A 20,383-nucleotide genomic window follows, 5' to 3' on the forward strand; every position below is an offset into this window, starting at 1 on the left:
CACCCTGAAGAGTTAAATTAAGTTAGTAAAAGTGATGTAACTTCCTGTGCAGGTGCATGATGGTGGGGAAATAACACTTTACCTTTGTGGAAGATAACGTGTCAGTGTATTGAGGACGGAGCTTGCAGCAGGATTAAGAGTAGATGCATAAGAAGGTGGAACCCATGGCAGAGAGACTGACTGCTCTGTCGATCTACTAAAGTTCCCGAAAGAGGACACCAACAAAAACTGCTACAAAGTCCAGTGAAGCCCCTTTTTAAAGTTTAGCAAGACTCATTTCTGTAGCTGGTGCACTTGGTATCTTAACAGTAAAAACATGAAACGTCTGACAATACTTGGGTGTGTTCTGTATTGTAAAACACCGATTAATCTTCTGCTGCCGCAGGGTTAGTTACAGTGTTCACGTCACTTTAGATTCTTGTTTTGTGCATTTCATTGTGTAATAAATATTGTCATGATAGAAGACCTAATCAGTTGAGAGAATTCAGAGATGTGCAGGCCGGGGCTACTTGGAGTAATTTTGCAGGAGGCAGCAGTGCATCATAGCTATAGCACAGCAAGCGTCACAGTGATTTAAATCTAAGTGAGCATTTACTGTATAAAGTCCTAGAGTGCCAATGATCAGTACACTTTAAGATGAGGTGCCGAGTGGGCTTCAAGAGGCATTCCCATGATGATAATTTAGAGGGTGGCGTTAGGATACTGACACTACAGAGATCACAGCGATAGCTCAGTCATGATTCTTAGGCACTGAAAGTGCAAATATTTGACTAATAGTTATCTGAAATATTTATTTAAAGCAAATAACAGTGAATAAAAAAAGTTAGTAATTAAAGGAATCAATAGATTATTCACTTACTTGCCAGCTAGACCTCCACCAGGTGGTAAATTGGAGATATTTTCTGCAGATAAGATGCGCATTACATGAGCAAGATCTGGCATGCCTTCTTCACTAGCGCCTTCCATAATTTCTATTTGGATAAAAAGAAGATTTATAAAAACAAACAAAAAAACGAATGTTTATCTACTATTTTCAATACTGTGAAAAAGAACAGCTCATATTGTACATTCTTCCTGAATATACTTGGCTCTTAAGAAGTGCCTATCATCTCTGTAATTTAATCTAGCACCTTAGAAACATCATATGGAACCGCTTATTTCTCACTAGGCAACCCTTTCTCAGTAAAAGATTCCATAACATGGTGCACGTTTGAAGCATTGGTATTTCAAATAAACAGTGGTATTTAACAGTCAACTATCCCATAACAGACCACCAAACGAACAAGTTACTTACCTTCGGTAACGATATATCTGTAAGAAACAGTAGTTAGTATTAGATTCCTTACCTTAGAATATCCCCAGGCGTCAGACTGGATCCTGAAATTTTTGCGTAGCAATACCCCTGAGAGTTGTTAGGCGTCGTCTTCGGCTCCGCGTCAGTCGTCGGCGTCTGCGCCGGAATGACGTCGGAGTACTTAGACGCCGCCCATGCGCGCTGACGTCAGTTCTTAGCCACAGCTTTTCTGCGCCAGATACGCAGAGCCATGCTAGAACCAACACTGGTGCCAAGAAACTAGGGCCCTGAAAGGGGAAGAACCTTAACCCCAAGTATCAGTTCGGAGAACGGGGAGGATGGGTGGGGCGGTAAGGAATCTAATACTAACTACTGTTTCTTACAGATATATCGTTACCGAAGGTAAGTAACTTGTTCATCTGAAAGAAACACGTTAGTATTAGATTCCTTACCTTAGAATAGATACCCCAGCAATACCAACCCCGGTGGTGGGTCTGCGAACCAATACTCACACCAGGAAGTCCTGGAGGACGGAACGGCCAAAGAAGCCATCCCTCCGGACCAGACTGTCCAGGCAGTAGTGCCTTGCAAAGGTGTGCAGCGAGGCCCACGTAGCCGCCTGGCAAATGTCCTGCAGGGGGACTCCCCGACCCAGGGCAGTAGTAGCCGCCGTGGCCAGAGTGGAATGGGCCCTCAGCCCAACTGGAGGCTCCTTTCTAGCCAAGGAGTAGCACACCTTGATGCATAAGACGACCCACCGAGAGATGGTCCGTTTATGCACCGCCCGTCCCTTCTTCGCACCCACGTAGCCAACAAAGAGTTGGTCGTCCACCCGGAACTGGCGTGTGCGATTCACATAGAATGAAAGCGCACGTTTCGGGTCCAGACGATGGAGCCGCTCTTCATCCTTTGAGGGATGCGGAGGCGGGAAGAAGGAGGGTAAGGTTATGGACTGCCCGATGTGGAAAGCAGAGACTACCTTGGGCAGGAAACATTGTTTGGTACGCAACACCACTTTGTCCGGATGCACAGACAGGAAGGGAGGTTTGCAAGATAGAGTCTGGAGCTCCCTCACCCTTCTGGCAGAGGTGATGGCAACCAGGAAAGCTGTCTTCAAGGTGACAAGACGGAGAGGACAAGAGTGAAGTGGCTCAAAGGGAGCGCACATCAGGAAAGTAAGAACCAAGTTCAAGTCCCACTGAGTCATCACAAAAGGGACAGGTGGAAACATGTGCGTGATGCCTTTCAGAAAACGAGTTACTATAGGGGACTTGAACAAAGAAGGTTGATCAGGTAGCCTTAGGAAGGCCGAAAGGGCGGAATGTTGGTAGCCCTTGAGTGCCCAGAGCAGAGCCCTGCTGGGCAAGAGAAAGAAGGAAGAGGAGAACTTCAGATAGAGGGGCAGAAAGAGGAACCACAGCCTTTGCTGTGCACCATGCCACAAACTTGTTCCACCGGCAGGGGTATACCGACTTAGTGGAGGGACGCCTGGCTGCCAGAACAACATCACAAACTTCAGGAGGCAAGTCAAATGGCCTCAACTGCCGCCGCTCAATCTCCAAGCATGGAGGTGGAGACTGGACAGGTTCGGGTGGAGGACCGTCCCCTGTTGCTGCGACAGAAGGTCCTCCTGAAGAGGCAGACGGATCGGGGGACCGACTGACATGTTGAGTAGCTCGGGATACCAGAACCTTCGAGCCCAGTCCGGAGCCACAAGGATGACCTGGGCCCGGTCGCGCCTGATTGCGCTCGATGGCCCCCTTGGCCCAGAGGGCCGTAACTTCCAAGTGGTCCTCCGACACGCGGTGGTACTGCGGTGGCATGGCTGGAGGGGTCGCCTCTAAGGGGAGGGAGTAGCCCCTTCGTACGATTTGCAGCACCCACCTGTCCGACGTGACTGTGCGCCAGTGAAAGAGGTGATGGCGGACCCTGCCCCCCCACTGGCGTCACATGAGCCTGAAAACTCGGACTAGGAAGGTTTTGAGGCGGGTGCGGACTGGCCTCGCCTGGGACCCCGACCGCCTCCCCGGCGGTTCCCACGGCCGCCACCGCGCTGGACATTCTGCTGCGGCGTGTGGCTGGCGGTCCGTGTGGGGGCGCCCCTTCCTTGGCCACTAAAGGAGCGAAAGGCACCCAATTTGCTGGCGCGGGGCCGAGAGGCCCAAGGACTTGGCCGTAGCCCTGGAGTACTTAAAGCGCTCAAGCGCGTGGTCTGCCTGGTCGCCAAACAGGCGACGGCCATCAAACGGCATGTCCAGAAGAGTGGCCTGGACATCGTCCGAAAAATTGGCGCACTGTAGCCAGGCGTGGCGTCTGACCGCCACTGTCGTGGCCATCGCTCTGCCTAGCGTATCGGTGGTATCCAGCCCGCACCGGATAGAGTACCGTGCCGCATCTCGACCCTCCGCAAGGGCTTGGGCGAGTTTAGCCCTGACCTCCTCAGAGCATTGTGGCAGCACGTCCGCAACCGTGTCCCACAGGATGTGGGTGTAGCGGCCCAAGAGGCATGCGATGTTGACTGACCGCAGTCCCAGACTAAGGGACGAGAACACCTTCTTGCCAAACTGTTCGAAACTCTTGGATTCCCTGTCGGGAGGTGCCGACGGGAATACGAGGAACCAGAAGACAGATGCCGACTTCCGGAGCTGCGAGGGCTCCGTCCCCGCGACCGATCCCTCGGCCTCCCATGGGACCGGGACCTCGAATGGCGCGGGCCGACTGTCGGAGCTCGAGCCGCTTGCGGGACCGCTCCCGCCTAGCCTTCGATGTCAGAGCTCTACAGTCGGAGCAGGAACGGTCGTCGTGGTCGAGGCCTAGGCACTGCAGACACCGGCGATGGGGGTCGGTACTCGACATCAGTCGACTACACTTCGAGCAGAGCTTGAACCCGGGCATCCCTACCGGCACCTGAAGAGTCGAGAGCGACTCGAAGAAGATCAAAAATTATCAAAAAGTTTTAGTCAAAAAGTGACTAAGGGGTAGAGCTTCTCCGGATCTGCGCTAGCTGGCGCGGAAAAAAGAAGAACTGACGTCAGCGCGCATGGGCGGCGTCTAAGTACTCCGACGACGTCATTCCGGCGCAGACGACGGACGCGGAGCCGAAGCCTAACAATGCGCAGGGGTATTGCTACGCAAAAATTTCCGGATCCAGTCTGACGCCTGGGGATATTCTAAGGTAAGGAATCTAATACTAATGTATTTCTTTCAGATAAACAATTTAGGGGAGAAACGTCTCTTTGGAAAGCTTTGACATATGTTCTGCCTAACTATGTAAATGATCAGCTGTCCGCCAGGGCTAAGTACATAATGTATAAACACAAGCCAATAAAATAATCACCTATTTACACACACACACATAGCTGTGTTTGCAACACAGAATAATATGAATGCAATCCCACTAAAAATAACTGCGGCAAATAAGTTATTTGGAGCATGTGTACTATGAAACATCCATACATTACAAAAGTAACAAGCATTTGCAATGCAATAGGTCTCGCAGCATTAAAGTTTGAGTTATTGGCATTGTGTATGACAATGCGTTGCATACATTTTTTAGTAAACTTTGAATTGGTGAGCAGTTTGAGTGTGGGCAAGAGTATGCTGTTGCTCACAGCGGTTATTATTCACGCAGCTCTAATGATGCACCTCACCACGGGGCTGACGCAGTTATTATTCACAAAGCTCTGACGATGCACCTCAGGCACGGGCTGTGAGAAGTTGGCCTGATATGCAGTGCTCACTATTCTAGTGATCACTATGTATCAGTCCAAACGACCCTTATTGACGATTGGTTGTAAGTCAACCTTATAGACCAGCTATCCTAGTAGCATGGACAAGAGCAGTCTTTAGGCTAAACTCTAGAGGGCGTGTTAAGCCAGTTGTTATACCATCACATATACCCCTTGAACACCAAGTGAAAGGACACCACACAAGTTGTTATGAAAATAAAAGGATATTTATTTAGAACACAACAGCCCTGGACTCTTTATGAGGACAGGGCGCTAAGCACAATACAAAGCTCTTAAAGAAATACTGAAAGTCGCACAATTTACGCAAATGCCCGAGGGGCACGGAAAACCATATACTACAAAAAGTGGAATGCGAAATTACTAGCAGGTAAGTACTACTCTCAGAGACTTTGGAATCGCTAGGCCTACAATGCTGAACCCTTAGATTAGAAGCAGGAGGTCTAGGAACGCCGTGCGCAGAGTGGGAACTCTCATGCGTAATGCGGGACAAAGTCTATGGATCCTAGTAAATGCAAAAGTTAGTGTTCTCGGGCGAACCCGACTGGGTAGGTCAAAAACTAAAGTGCATCTAGACACTTAGAGAGTTGGTCTACACTGGAGCACCGTGTTACTCTGTTTACCTAGCCCAGGGGCTGCGGCTGCATAGGGTTCAAGTGTCATCGGGAATCTTCGTTGACGAACCAGGAGCCTGAAGTGGAAGTTGCTGGCAGGCGACCAGTGAAGATGTTCCGGACTGATCCAAGGACTGGGTCAGCTGAAGAAGAGTACCTGTAAGCAGAGGGGACCAAGTTCTGAATCACTAGCCAGGGATTAGGTGGGCACCAGGATGGCACCGGACGAGGTCACTCAGCCAGGCGAAGAGGTGACACTGGATTCTGCTGCTGCACGGACCAGGGGCGCTGATGTCGACCAGGCTGGAGGTCTGCGAGCTGTCCCACGTCGGATGTCTGCTGCTGGCGATGCTGGATCCGGTGAAGGAGGCAACAAGCCTTGGCTACGGCAAGCCCACGTGGCGACACAAAATGGCGTCTTGAGTGGACCAGGAGGGTCCGAGGAAGGTCCCCTTCAGGAGAAGACTAGTGCCAGTCTAGAGGAGCTAGACCAGCGGTGAAACAAACGTAGGACGTCGTCAAGAGGGTCACTAGCCAACGGGCAAGTGACCGGACAACGTGGCAAGCGACACAGAAGCAAAAGGGCCACACGCAGATCTGGTGGATGCTGGGGGGCTGGTCTTCGGTGCTCGTGCTGCTTGGGGTTGGGGCTTCTCTTACCCCAATGCACCCACTAGAGGGTCCCTCGGCGGTCGTGCTGGGTCAGTGTCGTGCTGGCTCTGATGGTTGCCGGGTCCACTGGTCTCGTCGCACCCACGGTTCTCAGCTGTGCTGTAGAGGCGGGTAGAGGGCAGGGAGTCCGGGTCTCGTTGTGCTGGTCGGTCTGGTTCCGGAGGAAGGACGTCTTAGCAAACCGCAAGATACTTAGTTGGTGCCTGCTGCTGCAGGGTGACTACTCCTTAGTCACAAGGGAGAAATCTTAGGAAGAATTCTTGAGTTCCTTTTGTAGAAAGTAGTTTCAGGATTCAAAGATGATCTAATTTGGAAGTGTCCCAGCTCCCACCTTTATTCTAAAGAAAGGGGCTGGTACGGGACTAGGTCCTGCCCATGGGTGGGACCAGGAAGGGGGGTGGTTACACCCCTCTCCCATGTCCGGACTTTCCCCAGCTCAGGGGCTGGTGTGCCCCTGGAACTGGTTCAAGCCGGCAGATGCACAGTGAGCACCGGGGTGCCACTTGCAGTCACCTTCCTATTCAGCGCTGCCTACCTAGGATACACAAAACCCTGTCTGGGATGGTGCTAGCACCGCCCCTGACAGGAAACCCTTTGTCCAAGCTCCCCTCGCTGGAAGGACTCCCAGCTGCAGGGGGTCAGACTTGTGTCTGTGGTGGCAGCATCCATTTTGTGATGCTGAGGCTCGAGTTAACTTTAACCGGGGTTCACAGTTACATACATGTCGTGTCCCTCTAGAAGGGTGAAATGCTAACCCCGTCGCCAGAATTGGCGAAGGGTTAGTATTCCAAGTCGTATGACATCTTACTCGACATGTTTTGATAAAGCGATACCAAAGATAGCAAATAACGTGAGGATTATAATGCACTTAAGAGTATATGGTACGCGTTATCATAGAACAGCTATTAGGACTTGGTTCCGCAAGCTGCAGACGGGCTCAGCTCATACCAGAGCACCATCTCACATAATTCCAAGCACTCTGCCTTCAGGATTGTTAAGGCCTGCCATAGGAGTGACTGATAGGAATACATGTGTCCATTTTAGGGTTAGATATAGGTATACTATATCTAAAGCAAAGGGTGTTTACACCACCTTGCCCCAGCTCTCGTGCAGCCAGTTGTGTCAGATTTAGATGGCCAGCCAGGGGTGGCATAATACATGCTGCAGCCCCTGGTAGGCCCTGGGTACACCTATGCCCTGGGTACAGGGACTGATAAGGTGGCCCAGTACCAATTGGTAAATGCACCTAAGGTACATGGAATCCATTTTACAGAGAGCAGTGGGCCTGGGGCCCTGAATAGCAGGGTCCCAGGTCAACTAAGTCAAAAAACCAGCAAAACACCAGGCAAAAAGTTGGGGGTAACCATAGTCCGGTATCCACCCTCCTACACGGGCTCACAGCTGTTATTATTCACACAGCTCTGATGATGTACCTCCGGCACGGGCTCACAGCTGTTATTATTCACACAGCTCTAATGATGCACCTCACGCACGGGGCTGACGCAGTGCCAAGGCAGTGCAGCATCTTCGCTTGCTGCGCTGCGCTGCATGAACTCTTTGCAAATATACCCCTAGTTAAGTATGTTGCGAGGATTATTTGCGAACATCGCCTAAGGCACCATTAATTTGTCAGCTGTTTAAACTGTCTGTGTGCGTGTGTGTGCGACGGCGGAGGGATGGGGTGGGGAAGTCTCTCCGTGCGTGTATGTGCGCTTGTGTATGTGTGTGCGCATGGAGAGGTGTGCCTGTGTATGTTTGCGTGTGTGTGCCACGGCGGAGGGGTGGGTGGGGGGGGGGGGGGGGGGAAGTCTCTCCGTGCGTGTATGTGCGCTTGTGTATGTGTGTGCGCATGCGTGCAGGGAGAGGTGTGCCTGTGTATGTTTGCGCTTCCCAGGAGACAGCCACGACGAGCGCGTTCGCGCGCGCGTGGCCTGCGCCGATCGCCTTTTGCGAGATGCGCGTGGCCAGGTGCTGTCTCCTGGGAAGCAGACCCAGTGACAATAGATCTCTGGCGAGACAGCGCTTATGCGCTGTTCAACGCCACGAGACCTAAAAAGGTAACATTCCATGTTAACACAGTAAAATGACTTGAGAAAACAATGAATCCATTTCTAGAATCATTCACAGAATAAACATGGGGCATACTCACAAGGGCCAGTTGGTGAGTTCTTTCTCACTGTAGTGATTTAACCCCTAGTGATGCTGTTAAAATTATAGGCTTTTAAACTAGTTTGCTTGAAATAACTGCTCAACTGCATGTAAGGTTAATGCCTTGCAAAGTATAATGTGCACTTTTGCAATTGCTGTTGCAGGACGCGAGGGTCCTCAAAATGCACTTGAGATTTCGCCTTGCAAATCAAGGTTTCTTCAAACAGAAAAATTCCAATATATGGCATATTACACTATGCACATTTCTGTACTCTTTATATGTTCACTGACAATTTTTTAGAAACTGAGTTAGGGATCTTTCACAAATGCGCAAAACCACTGAAATTAGCCCTTTCTGCGCTGCAACGCACACCACAGATGACATAACTTGTGCGAGCCACAATGTTGCTCTATTGATAGCTTTTTATTTGTTTTTGTGCTGTTGGCATATTGGTGTTATGAGCATGGTGGGCAGCATAGTTGTGGTGTCTGTTGTATGCCTTAGAAACCATAACAGGCATATTTCAGTGGTTTCATATGTTTGATCCACAACCATAACTCCATTTTAATAGTTTTAAGTAAATTTCAGGTTTTGTTTTTAAATGACATATGTATTACCGGTCAGGCACCACACCTAATTCCTTGAGAGGTCAACCACACAGCACATGGATGTGCACAACAAGGGCTGACTGCAGGGCTCTGGCAGTGGCCAGGCCCTAAACCCATCCGGCAACAGGTAGGTAATCTCCTCCGTACATAGCCAGCAGCCTTACGCAGCAGCAGGGAGGGACTGTATGTAAAACCACAGTTGTGCATAAGCCGTGTCCCAGAATGCCTGCGCATTAGGCAAGATTTTGTTTCCTCCCCACCCCAGATTTGCAAATCTTAAACAGTGGCACTTGCCACAATATACCTATGTTTCAGATGTGCTTAGAATTGTAAAGGTTTTTTTTATTTATTTGCCTACAACTAACTCCATGGATGAATCTGCACCAAATTTTGTGGACTCCGCTAAGGATCAGCATGCCAACAAGGGGTGGGTGGTGTATTTTTCTCCAATTTAACTCCCATAGGACATTTTGCTTATGTCTACAATCAAAACCGCTGGACAGCTTTATATCAAACTTGGCTTGAAATCAGGAATTGACTCAGAAAGTGTGCTTTCATTTGTGTGATATAATCCCCCTTTTTTTTAAGGGCTTACAAAAAGTAACAAGCACTGGCATAGCCAATAGGTCTCGCCTTTGGGACCTTATACGTGTTTAGTTATCCAGTACAATATTCTTGGTGCAACAACATAAACTGTTGCATGGCTAAACACTTGTAAGGTCCCAAAGGCGAGACCTATCGTCTGTAGCGGAGAAGTGGGAAAAGTACTGGTTAGGAGAGGAGGAAGTTGGGGGAATATGACAAGACAGGGAGCAAGGGGCACAAAAGTGGGGTAGAAGGCAGAGCAACATTACCAGGGAGAGCAATGAGAAACACCAGTAACCAAACAAGCACTAGGAGCTTCAAAGAAAAGCTTGCAGTTTTGCTCTCACAGTTCTGCTCCTAGCAAGTGACAGAGTACACACGACCACATTAAAATCAGGACGAAAAAGCAGTATGCACACAAAGGCTTGGAGCTGCTAAGGTAAGCTTGCAGCTCTGTCACTGCAGCTTTGTTTCCACCACGCGATAGAAAACAAATGAATACAGTAAAAATCGGGACCAAAAAAAGTCTCCAATATACACATGAAAGAATACACAATAACATCAATTAAAGGTGGTAAGAAATAAATGCCTTTTTCTATACAAATGTGATACAAAAGCATTTTAAACTGCGGTATCTGCTTTGAATAAATAAAAAATTGAAGGCAATGAAGCTGTTTATGTTTTGAACAAGTTTCCTCTTTTGGATAAGTGCTCAAAAATGTGCTACATAAGTAGAAATATGAAGAGCTGGTCATTTCAAGAGAATACCACTTTCTTAAAAATAAGCGTAAACAAAACAATGATACTTGTTTATCCTTCCATCGCACAATATAAAGGCGACTTCCAATAAAGCCATCTCTTAACAGTCCAGGCTTCAGCTTGTTTCCCTTCAAGTAAGCCAAGGTCACAGTATTTTAATTCAGTAAAAGACATAAAATGTACAAAGCAGAAATGCAGTCAGCTAACATCCGACCAATGAGCATGCAAACTCTCCTAACTTTGGGTTGTCAAATGAGAATACAAGTAGTCTAAGGATCTCAAACATGAATGAAAAATGAAGGATAGAGGCAGAATCATATAGCCACTTCGCCCCAGCCTTAATCTATCACTCATAGTCTATGTTCTACATTTAGAGATTGGATTACTTGTGTTTATCAGTCCATTCTGTCCCTGCTATCAAAGATTCACAATAACTGCTGGGAAACGCAGATGCAGCCTACAGTGTAGAAGCTCGCAAATGGGAGTGCCTATCGCTGAGGGGTACAAGCACGCTAAAAATAGGCTTGCAAGTCGGGCATTAACACGCTTTTCCCTCATCTGGTAACATTCTACCATATCCTCGACGCCTCGGAAAGTGGCAGCTTTGGATTGCGTACCGAATGAAGTCATTCTCAGCAGCGCCCCGAATGAGGGGGCAATGGCGCATATGTTGTACACACAGCATTGGCTTTCCAAATAAGGTCCTTGCACGGAGGCAGGACCACTGCTGGCTACAAATGTACTTTGTCATAACACCACACAAGGGAAATACTTACAGCGCGGACTTGCAGGAGGTGTGATATGATAGTCTGCAGTTCATCGCTGTAATGTTATTGAGAGAGAGGGAGATGAGGTAGGGAGCAGGAGGTGAGCCTGCGAGTGGTGCGTGCGCCTAAACGCGATACTGTTATGAAATTGTTCATGACGGTGCGTTTTTTGTACATAAGAAATGGAAAAAGATAAAGAGGTGAGAAAAAGAGAAGGAGAGCAAAGAGGGCCAGAGGAAAGGAAAGACAATGAGATGAAAGCGAGAAATTAGAGTGAAGTCAAAAGGGGAGTGAAATATCAAGAGTGAGAAAGATAAAAGAAAACGTGTGGGCGAGGAGAGAGAGGGAGATTAGTTAAGGAGCAAAAGGTGAGCCCGCGAGTGGTGCGCGCGCTTGGGAAAGCAGTCTTAATTTTTCAAGCACTGCACTCGTGGGCGCTGCTGCTCGCTCCCGCAAGGTGGATGCGGCCACAAGTACAGTGCTTGAAAAGTTAAGACCGATGGCTAAAGGCCCTCTTAGAGCAACGCATGCGCGCTGCCTAAGCAAGACCTAAAAAGGGCTTGTGGTCTCTTAAATGTGGAGAAACTGCCTTACACCCAATTGGCACCTTTATTTTACTTGTAAGTCCTTAGGAAAGTGGTATTACATGTACCCAGGACCTGTAAATTAAATGTTCCTAGTAAGCCTGCAGTACTAATTGTGCCACCCACTAAAGTAGCTTTTTAAACATGTCTCAAGAGTGCCACTGCAGCCTGTGTGTGCAGTTTTAAAGTGCCAATTTGGGGAAAAGTTTTTTTTTTAGATAATTGCACCCCATTATCAGTGAGGATTGATGGAGGAATCCCTTCCATACCAAACAAACAGTTGAGAACTTTAATTAGATTTCTGCTTTCTACGGAGTAGGTTAAGAAAATTTGACCATCCGGAGAACATATCCAGCACTACAATCAGTTCAGATCGCCTTTCTTGATCAATGATGGGACCCACAATATCCTGCCAAGGACCGAAAGGCAAGTTATTCCTCAACACCATGGGTTGAACCCTTTGTTGCTTTGACTTGTCACTCCAGGCACATATGGAACAATCGCGCACCAAAATGTGCTTGTCCTTGCAAGGCCAACAATATGACATTCACACACGCTCTTTACATTTGGTCATGGCTTGGTGCGTTTCATGAGTAAGATCCAATATTTCACTCCTGAGGTTGGATGGAGGAAAAAGTTTGGCCCCCCCGAAACAACAAGTCATTAACAGACAACTCATCACGCACCACCCAGTCATTTTGACACATATCAGAGGCTTGCTTCTTTTTGCTCCAACCCTCAGTCATGCACCTCATCACCTCAACCAGCACATCATCCTTAACCAATTCTTCACGCCATCTATCTTCAGAAAACGTGCTGACCGCACATACACAGACCACTGCAAACCCATCCGAATCAGAACCACACTCAACACTGGGAACCAACCTGGAAAGAGCATCAGAAACAGTGGTACAAACACCAGGTAGGTGCTCCACAATGAAGTCACACGCCTGTAACGCAATGACCCACTTGGTAATGCGACTGGATATCTGGTCCACACCTTCCTTTGTGAAAGTCTCCACAAGGGCTTTGTGATCAGTCCGTATAACAAATTAAGACTAACTCATTTTAGGGAACAATGCCCTCACTGGACACTATGTGACCAAGATATGTTATGGACTTGATACCAAACTTGCACTTTTCAGCTTTCGCAGTGCGATTCCAATCAGATAGCCTGCTCAACACCTCCTTTAGTCTGGCTTTGTGCTCCACAGAATCTTTCCCAAAAACCAAGATGTCGTCTTGAGAAACAAGGTAAAGGCATCTGTTGCAGGAAAGTACCTCGACTTTCCTGCAACAGATGCCTTTCCTTACGACACGGTTCGTTGAATACATTTGAATAACAACGCATTGAAGAGCATTCTGCCATTCATGCTGGGTATCCATACGAAATTTATCTGTACCGTCCATCAGTGACTATCACGGTCCTGACCGCAATCTCAAGTTTGGGCCACATTGTATGTGTAGGCCTCACCCAAGCTTTTTCGAACACAGAAGGGTCTTTCTTTGCAAAAAACAATTGTCCTGATGGTCTAACGGACTGTCGCCATAAAGACCGAAACGTCGACCTTTCCATTAACTCCAAAGAAATTCACTGTCTTCTAAGTGACATTTACTCTCTTGTGGAGATCTGTTACTTTTCGATTATGTTGGAAGTTGATGTTTGTTCATGAACCGTTTGATTAATTTGATTCTACATCTTTTCATGACATCTTTGCTGATGTGTTCCTTATGTATGTACTCCTTTTAATTTTGGTATATAAAAATATAAATATTTCTACATAATTAGGATTTCTCGTGTGCTCTGTATCATCAATTCCCATTCAGTGTTGTTGTCTCTAGACACTTTGGAGTTTGTTCGTTTATGACTTACCCCCTAAATAGATTCTGAAAAGGACTTCCAGCAGCTCACTTGAGTTTTCCGTATTTGTGGAAGAGTCTCCTTTTAGGATGACAGTGAGCAAAAAAAGAAGCTAATTCGGTTGACACTACAATCCTGCAATAATAACTGCAGACACAAGAGATTTTATGAGAGCAACTGCTTTACAATGAGAGGCATGAACAGCTAGATATCAAGCCAAATGAGAGAGCCAAGATACAGAATGTGAATCCCGTCCCCATCCATTAGATTTAAGAGTTCATTGATGATAAAAATGCATTCTTGGGTGAAAACCGAACAATAATTGCTGTTGCAAACAATTGCTCATAAAATTATAGAAAGTTTACCTTCAACTCTTGATTCCAGATGTTTATCTAATTCTGCATCTTTTTTCACTGCTTCGTCCAAGACCTTTGGGGCATTTGAGAAACAAACTAGTACAATGCTCATGTTATCACGGCTCCCCTGCAATTAATAAGGAGAATGTAGAAAATAAACAACTCAATTGTATCAAGAATAATATATATCGAAACAAAGATTACTTACGCATATATATATATATATATATATATATATATATATATATATATATATATATATATATATATATATATATATATATATGTATATGTATATGTATATATATATATATATATATATATATATATACACATATATATACACATATATACACATACACACACACACACACACACAATTATATACACACACACAAACAATTTTAAATTTAGTTTAAATAAAGGCAATTTGCTTTAGATCCAAAGAAAACATCAACTGCCTAGGAAAGTCAGTCTTCGGCCAGGTTTTGATTTTACCAGCACAGGTGTTTTAATATCCACTAGCATTGAAGGCAGATATGCAACTTTTGTAGATTTAACGGGGAACCAGAAGACTATCAGAGGTATGAAACTGTAAACCAACTGTCCTAAAAAACAAGAAAACCTGTCAATGTCTTTTATGATTGGAATTCTAACCAATAAAAAGTTGATTTGGGAAAAAACCCTGTCCTGTGAAACAATTAAAAAGAGAGTCAAGTTTTTCCGTGCAATTTCTAACTGTAAACGAAACTGATTTGGCTCCCAAATTGTTCTTAACATAATTTTTACCAGTTTCTGCTAAATGTTTATTTTTTAGCTATATATGGTCAACTGTTTTTCACCTCTTTTGTATGTTACACAATACCATGTGTTCTACACCAAAATATTAAATCAATTCAACAGTATTTTTTGTTGCATTTTCTCATGCAAAAAAACCTATGTAAATTGCTTTGTCGCCGAATAGATCAAATTTGTGTTGTACAGGCCTCCAAAAAAAAAGATTCCTACCAGACATGCAGGTTAGTGACCTGAATAATCTACTTGACCCAACTATAGTGTGTTGTATTCCTAAATTGGTCTCAAATTGTGTGATCCTAGCAAATACTTTTTTTTACCAAAAGAGCACCTTCAAAAAGTTCAGCAGGTCTGCTGTATATAAAACACTTTTGTTTGATTTAATAAGCGAAACATTTGCACAGTGGATAATAAGAATCTAACCGACAGCTAGAGTACACATGAACCCATGACTTGCTTTCTTAATTCACAAATATTATGGTCATCAGGACGGGGCAGAAACGTGTCAAAATAGGTTTAAAAACTCACTTTTAATGAATAAATTACTAAAGCATGTGGTAGTGCACTGTGATTTACAGACAACACATTTTCCATTGAAATGGCCATAAACTTTAACGCCAATTTTACTGATAAAACTATACAGCATTCAAAAGATAAATGTATGGAAATAGTTTCAGCAAATATTTATAATTAGCAAATCACAAAGTAGTGTTCGGATTTATTTGGAGCCTATTAAAATCTTTGTTTCCGTTAGACTTCAGAATTACAAAAAGGGTGTACTTTCCTAACTGCCAACATATTTTGAAATATTTGTATAACTAATATACATGCTATTTAAATATTGTGTGCCATCCTACACCCATTTATTTCACATTCCCTGTACCCCAGCAAGATTGTCAGGCGGTTCATTTTACTAAATCTACTAACTTAGCAGGCAGAGAAAGAAAAGCAAATACCAAGCTCCAGGATAAACAAGCATTAAAAATGCAATAGGTCTCGCCTTCGATTAAGTTAAAGCGATTTGATCTGCTTTACAATACCATTAGCAAAGCAAATGGCTTTAACTTAATCAACGTATTTGCAATGCAATAAGTCTTGAATTTATGCGAGTTTGAGCTCTTGACATTGCAAATAACAATGCCTTTTTTTTGTTTTAACTTCTTAGCCGCGGCTTCGGGGTAGTGCAGCGGTTCTGCGAAATGGGCGGGGCCGTGTCGGCCGTTGGACGTTCGCAGCACCACGAGGTAGTACTTGCGACGGCAGCAGGGAAGGGGTTAAAAACAAATAAAAGGCATTGTCATTTACAGTGCCATTAGCTTAAACTCTGGTAACTGCGAGACCTATTGCATTGCAAATGCTTGTTGCTCTTTTCATAGACTCCCATGTACAGCCCACCGCACACAGCCCACTCGTGAACATCTGCCATGTTGTAAGGGATTCAGAAGGCAGTCAGCACTTCCATGGTTAAATCAAAAATCTCCCACTACCTTGTGACGAAAGCAAGTGACGCGAGGAACTGTGGTGTCAAGAAACATGCAGTTTGCTGAGATATTTTATGAAAACCAGACAGTAATATCTCCTTTGACTAAAAACGATATACAATTTATGTGGACGATAGTAAGAACATACGCTTTCAAGAGCTGGACATTCCGCCACATATTCAGATACAAGGGGCACCAGTGTGTTTTCTGAAGTGAACTCAGTCCTTTACATATTTTTTAAAGGGGTCTAATTCCAGGTTCCAAGGCCACAGCGCCTGTATGTACAGGCCTGCAAAACTCAAAGAATGAGACAACCCACTAGTAGATTAATTGAAGTGAGGATGTTATTTAAGCAGGGGCGTGGCTTTAAGTGGTGCAACATGTGCAGTGGCACCGGGTCCTAGAGGCCCGGAAAGTGCTCTGAACCCCGATTACTGATGTATTTTGCAATTCTAAACTTAGCCAGGAGGACAAGTTTCTTCCTTCGCACTAGGGCCCATGACACACTCACTGGCTACGTCACTGTGTGTGAGATGAAAAGATGTTGACGGAGACTCTATGAAGGTATGTTACATTACTCCGTTTGAAGTATTAAGCTTTTGAAGCACGCATACACAGTATCTGTATGGTCCCTACGCACCCATAGAAGAGATGAGGACCAGAAAAAAAGAAAGGTATTAAAAAGGTAGCACATTATGACTTTGTAGCTGGGAACACATCGTTAGAAGGAATATAGAATGCAGGGGTGAAGATGGAAATTAAATAAATACATCTCTTAATAGGGTGTTTTTGAAAGCACTGATAACATACTTTCCTATAGAAGAAACCGATTCAATTCAACAATAGTTACAACTCGGCCAGAATGTTTTTCACCCACTTATTTTAGTACTAACAAACTACTTTCTTTTTTTTCTTAGAGGAGGGTAACATAAAAAAAAAAAAAGTCATTACCCCAGATACTTTTGTTTTGGAAACAAACCGAGGATTCAGCCAAATACGCATTTCCACAGAGTAGAAATTAATTGTTTAAGGCATATTCCCCATGCGTTGACCTCCTGCTGAGTTCCACTGATTGCTGCCCAGCCGCGGAGAGGAGGTATGCAGGAGAAAGAAAGAAGAGAGGCTCTCTTGGCATTTTATTAAAATAAAAAATAAAAGGGACTGAAAGTCTGACGCTGTTACCCCTACCACTTGTATCAGTCCAGAAGACACAGACCAGTAGAGCTCTCGTCGCCATCGTATAGTTCGTGCTTGGACACTTAGCACAGTGACATAAAATACTGGTTAAGGAACGGGGACACACGTTACACTGCTCGTTCTAGTCTGTTTTCTATGTCATTAATGTATCTTAACTCTTCGCAATTCTTTCCCATTGCATGTTTGCTTAAAAAAGCCGCCACAATGTAGAAAATAAATTATTACCAAACTGAGATCAAACAGGTTTCTCTGTGTGTCCTCAGGAGTAGTGGCAGCGCGAGAGCCTTCAGTCTTTCACCCCTGGAGTGACAAGACTGCTTCAAGCACCACTGCCCCTCACCCCTTCCAACGCATAACATGCAGCCGGAGAAACACTGGTCATGTAACATACAAATCTGGCATTACGCGCACATATGCCAGCTACCTACGATCAATACAAGCAGCAAAGCCATTAATTCATTATCTGCACACAGAGCACAGATTATTCTGTTTCTTTAAGCAGGCAACGTACTCAATGACATCCGCATGCGACAAGCAGATCCGTGTTACCTGGTGTATGGGATCCATCGCTGCCGAGAGTGACCAGCGGAGTACGGGGCTCTGGTTGCCAGGAAGAAACAGCGAGGAGCAGAGGAACATGCTGAGGAATCGCCAGGAGGAACTGCGAGGTCAGCGGCTCCAAGCAGGGAGTCGTCATCGGGAGGCCTACGCAGATCGAGGAGCAGCGGCGGCTATAAGTGGCGGGGGCTGTGATCGGCGGCTCATCAGCGAGGAGTGCAGCTGCCTCGAATGTGTTTCCAAGTCCTGCATGGCATTGATGCCAAGCCTGTGGGGTGGGTTGCAGGCGTGCGACTGAGCCAGCAACATGAGCAGGAGCAAAGGAAAAGCCAGCTGTAGCAGGTACGGAACAGTGGTTCAGCCTCGCCGACAACCCGGGAAGTTTGCTGCTCACCAGAAAACCACGAGGGAGGCGGGCTCCTCCTACAGCACGGGAACAGCTGGGGAGCGAGCCACAGGAAGCAGGTACGCGAGGCTCGGATGTATCCTTGTTGCCAAATGGAATATGGGGTATTGAGGAAACAAACAAAAGCACGCAGACAGCGATACTAAGTAGCCTGAACATTTGCACTCAAATCTACAATGAAGGGACTCTCAGTTTGGTACAATGATAGTCTGTCATGAAAGTTAAGGCATCTTGTCTTAATGGATGCACTTAAATACACTCGAAATAAAGCGTGTTCGAGGAAACAGTCTCTTTAACAGATGTCAACTTCGTACATTTTGTAGGCGGTCGTATTTCAGTTTGTCGCAAAAGCTTTATCTTTATGGGGCCATGTGTTTGAAACACATGGCCCCATAAAGATAACAAAGCTTTTGCGACCAACGTAAAATCAGGCGACCTTGTCCAAGTGGGCCGTCTGAAAAAGAGAAAAGAATACATCACACAAGCTCTTTCCCAAAGGCTGGCCACCATTTAGCATAAACGGTGACGCCGACCAATGGGAAAGAGGGGCAGGGCTTAAAGCCCCCTAGAGAAAGCTCCTCAGATCATAAGATCTCGCCAGTGAGACTGCGCATGTGCACAGTCTTGCGCTAGGCTTCGACCTAAAAAGCAGCAATTTGTAAGAAGACATATGCTGACATTCAAGCCCAGTCTTTCAATGCACAACTTATGCGACAAAATAAAAAATAAAAATAATAAGATTTTTTGCTCATTCACTTTTTGAATGAGCAGAATGCCCGTTCTTTGGCAGCACATTTGTCTAGCCAGAATGAGCAAGTAGGCCCTAAATAATAACTTGCCATAGCTTTGGGGGGAGGGTTTCTTTTAAACGATTTTCTGTGGCCTGCTGTATAAATGTGTTAATATAATGGTCCTGATCCTACGTCCTGGGACTCCTGAGGATTTGCAATGCCTACTGAGGTCTGAAACTGCTTATAAACGTAAATATTAACAGAATAAAGTGTATATAAATAAAAAAAATAAAGTGAAAATGTTAAAACATTCCGTAAATGAAAAGAAATAGGAATTTGGAAGCTAAAAATTAAGGGACAGATTAAGATGGGGGGAAGGCCCACCACCACCAGCCGTGTGGTGGCGAGCCTCCGAACGACAATTCCCCGCCGACCAAATTAGGAAGGCGGGGCAAGGGGGCCAAATCAGACCACGACTGCGACGGGCGCAAAAACCGTCTGCCACAGGCAATCATACCGATTGCTTGGCGGAGCAGTCTGAATCTCTCAAATGGTGGCGGTGCCTGATAAAAATATGATGCAGCCTGTTTCCAGCCTTTCCATGGCAGCAAAACTACCATGGAAAGGCTGGCGAGTATTGGTTTTGGAGGCCCATTGCAGGCCTCCCTTGTGTTGGCACCCATGGTACCCCCCCACATTTCACTACACTAAGTGGAAGGTACCGCGTGGTGCCTGGCAAATGGTGCAGTGAAATGCAGGACATGCATTTTTGGGATTGCGGCGGGTGCTGCAGGCAGCAGCAACCGCTGCAATGTTAAAGTGCTGGATGCGACCGCGATGGTGGCTGTCGCATCCTAATGTGGAGTGGGGGACTTCTGCATGACTGGCTGGTGGTCCTAATCCCCGCTACGATGGCGGGCGGACTCAAGTCCACCCGCTATCGTAATCAGCCCCTATATTGTGTTCTCAGATTTGCGGGAACAGTGCAAAAGCAAAAAGAATACAGGATGGGTTGTGAAAGTTGAAGAAATTGATGTACATAGACAGCATTCATTCCCCTTCTTCTCCCACTCCTCTCCCTGTGAGCACCATGAATACCGTAAACTATTGACCGTATCACTCTGCCAGTGAGAGCCCCTACCCCTATACATATGTACAGCCAGTTTAGGCACTATGGCCTTTTTTACCCATTAGGATCCCCGGTTTCCCTCCTGCGCGTA

At 45.9% G+C, this 20,383-nt stretch overlaps 1 protein-coding gene across 2 annotated transcripts in view; it reads right to left on the reverse strand.

Annotated features, from left to right (window-relative positions):
- PPM1B (protein phosphatase, Mg2+/Mn2+ dependent 1B) overlaps window positions 1–20,383 on the reverse strand; it is a 183,418-nt gene that overhangs the window by 66,994 nt on the left and 96,041 nt on the right. For both annotated transcript variants that reach the window (XM_086927796.1, XM_086927795.1), the window contains exons 3-4: window positions 14,005–14,122; window positions 860–971 (exon numbers count right to left, since the gene is read on the reverse strand). In XM_086927796.1, coding sequence (XP_086783922.1) covers window positions 860–971; window positions 14,005–14,122 — 230 coding nt within the window. The remainder of the gene's footprint in view (window positions 1–859; window positions 972–14,004; window positions 14,123–20,383) is intronic.

This window comes from Lissotriton vulgaris, chromosome 6 (assembly GCF_964263255.1).
Source record: "Lissotriton vulgaris chromosome 6, aLisVul1.2, whole genome shotgun sequence".
NCBI classification, from domain to species: Eukaryota; Metazoa; Chordata; class Amphibia; order Caudata; family Salamandridae; genus Lissotriton; species Lissotriton vulgaris.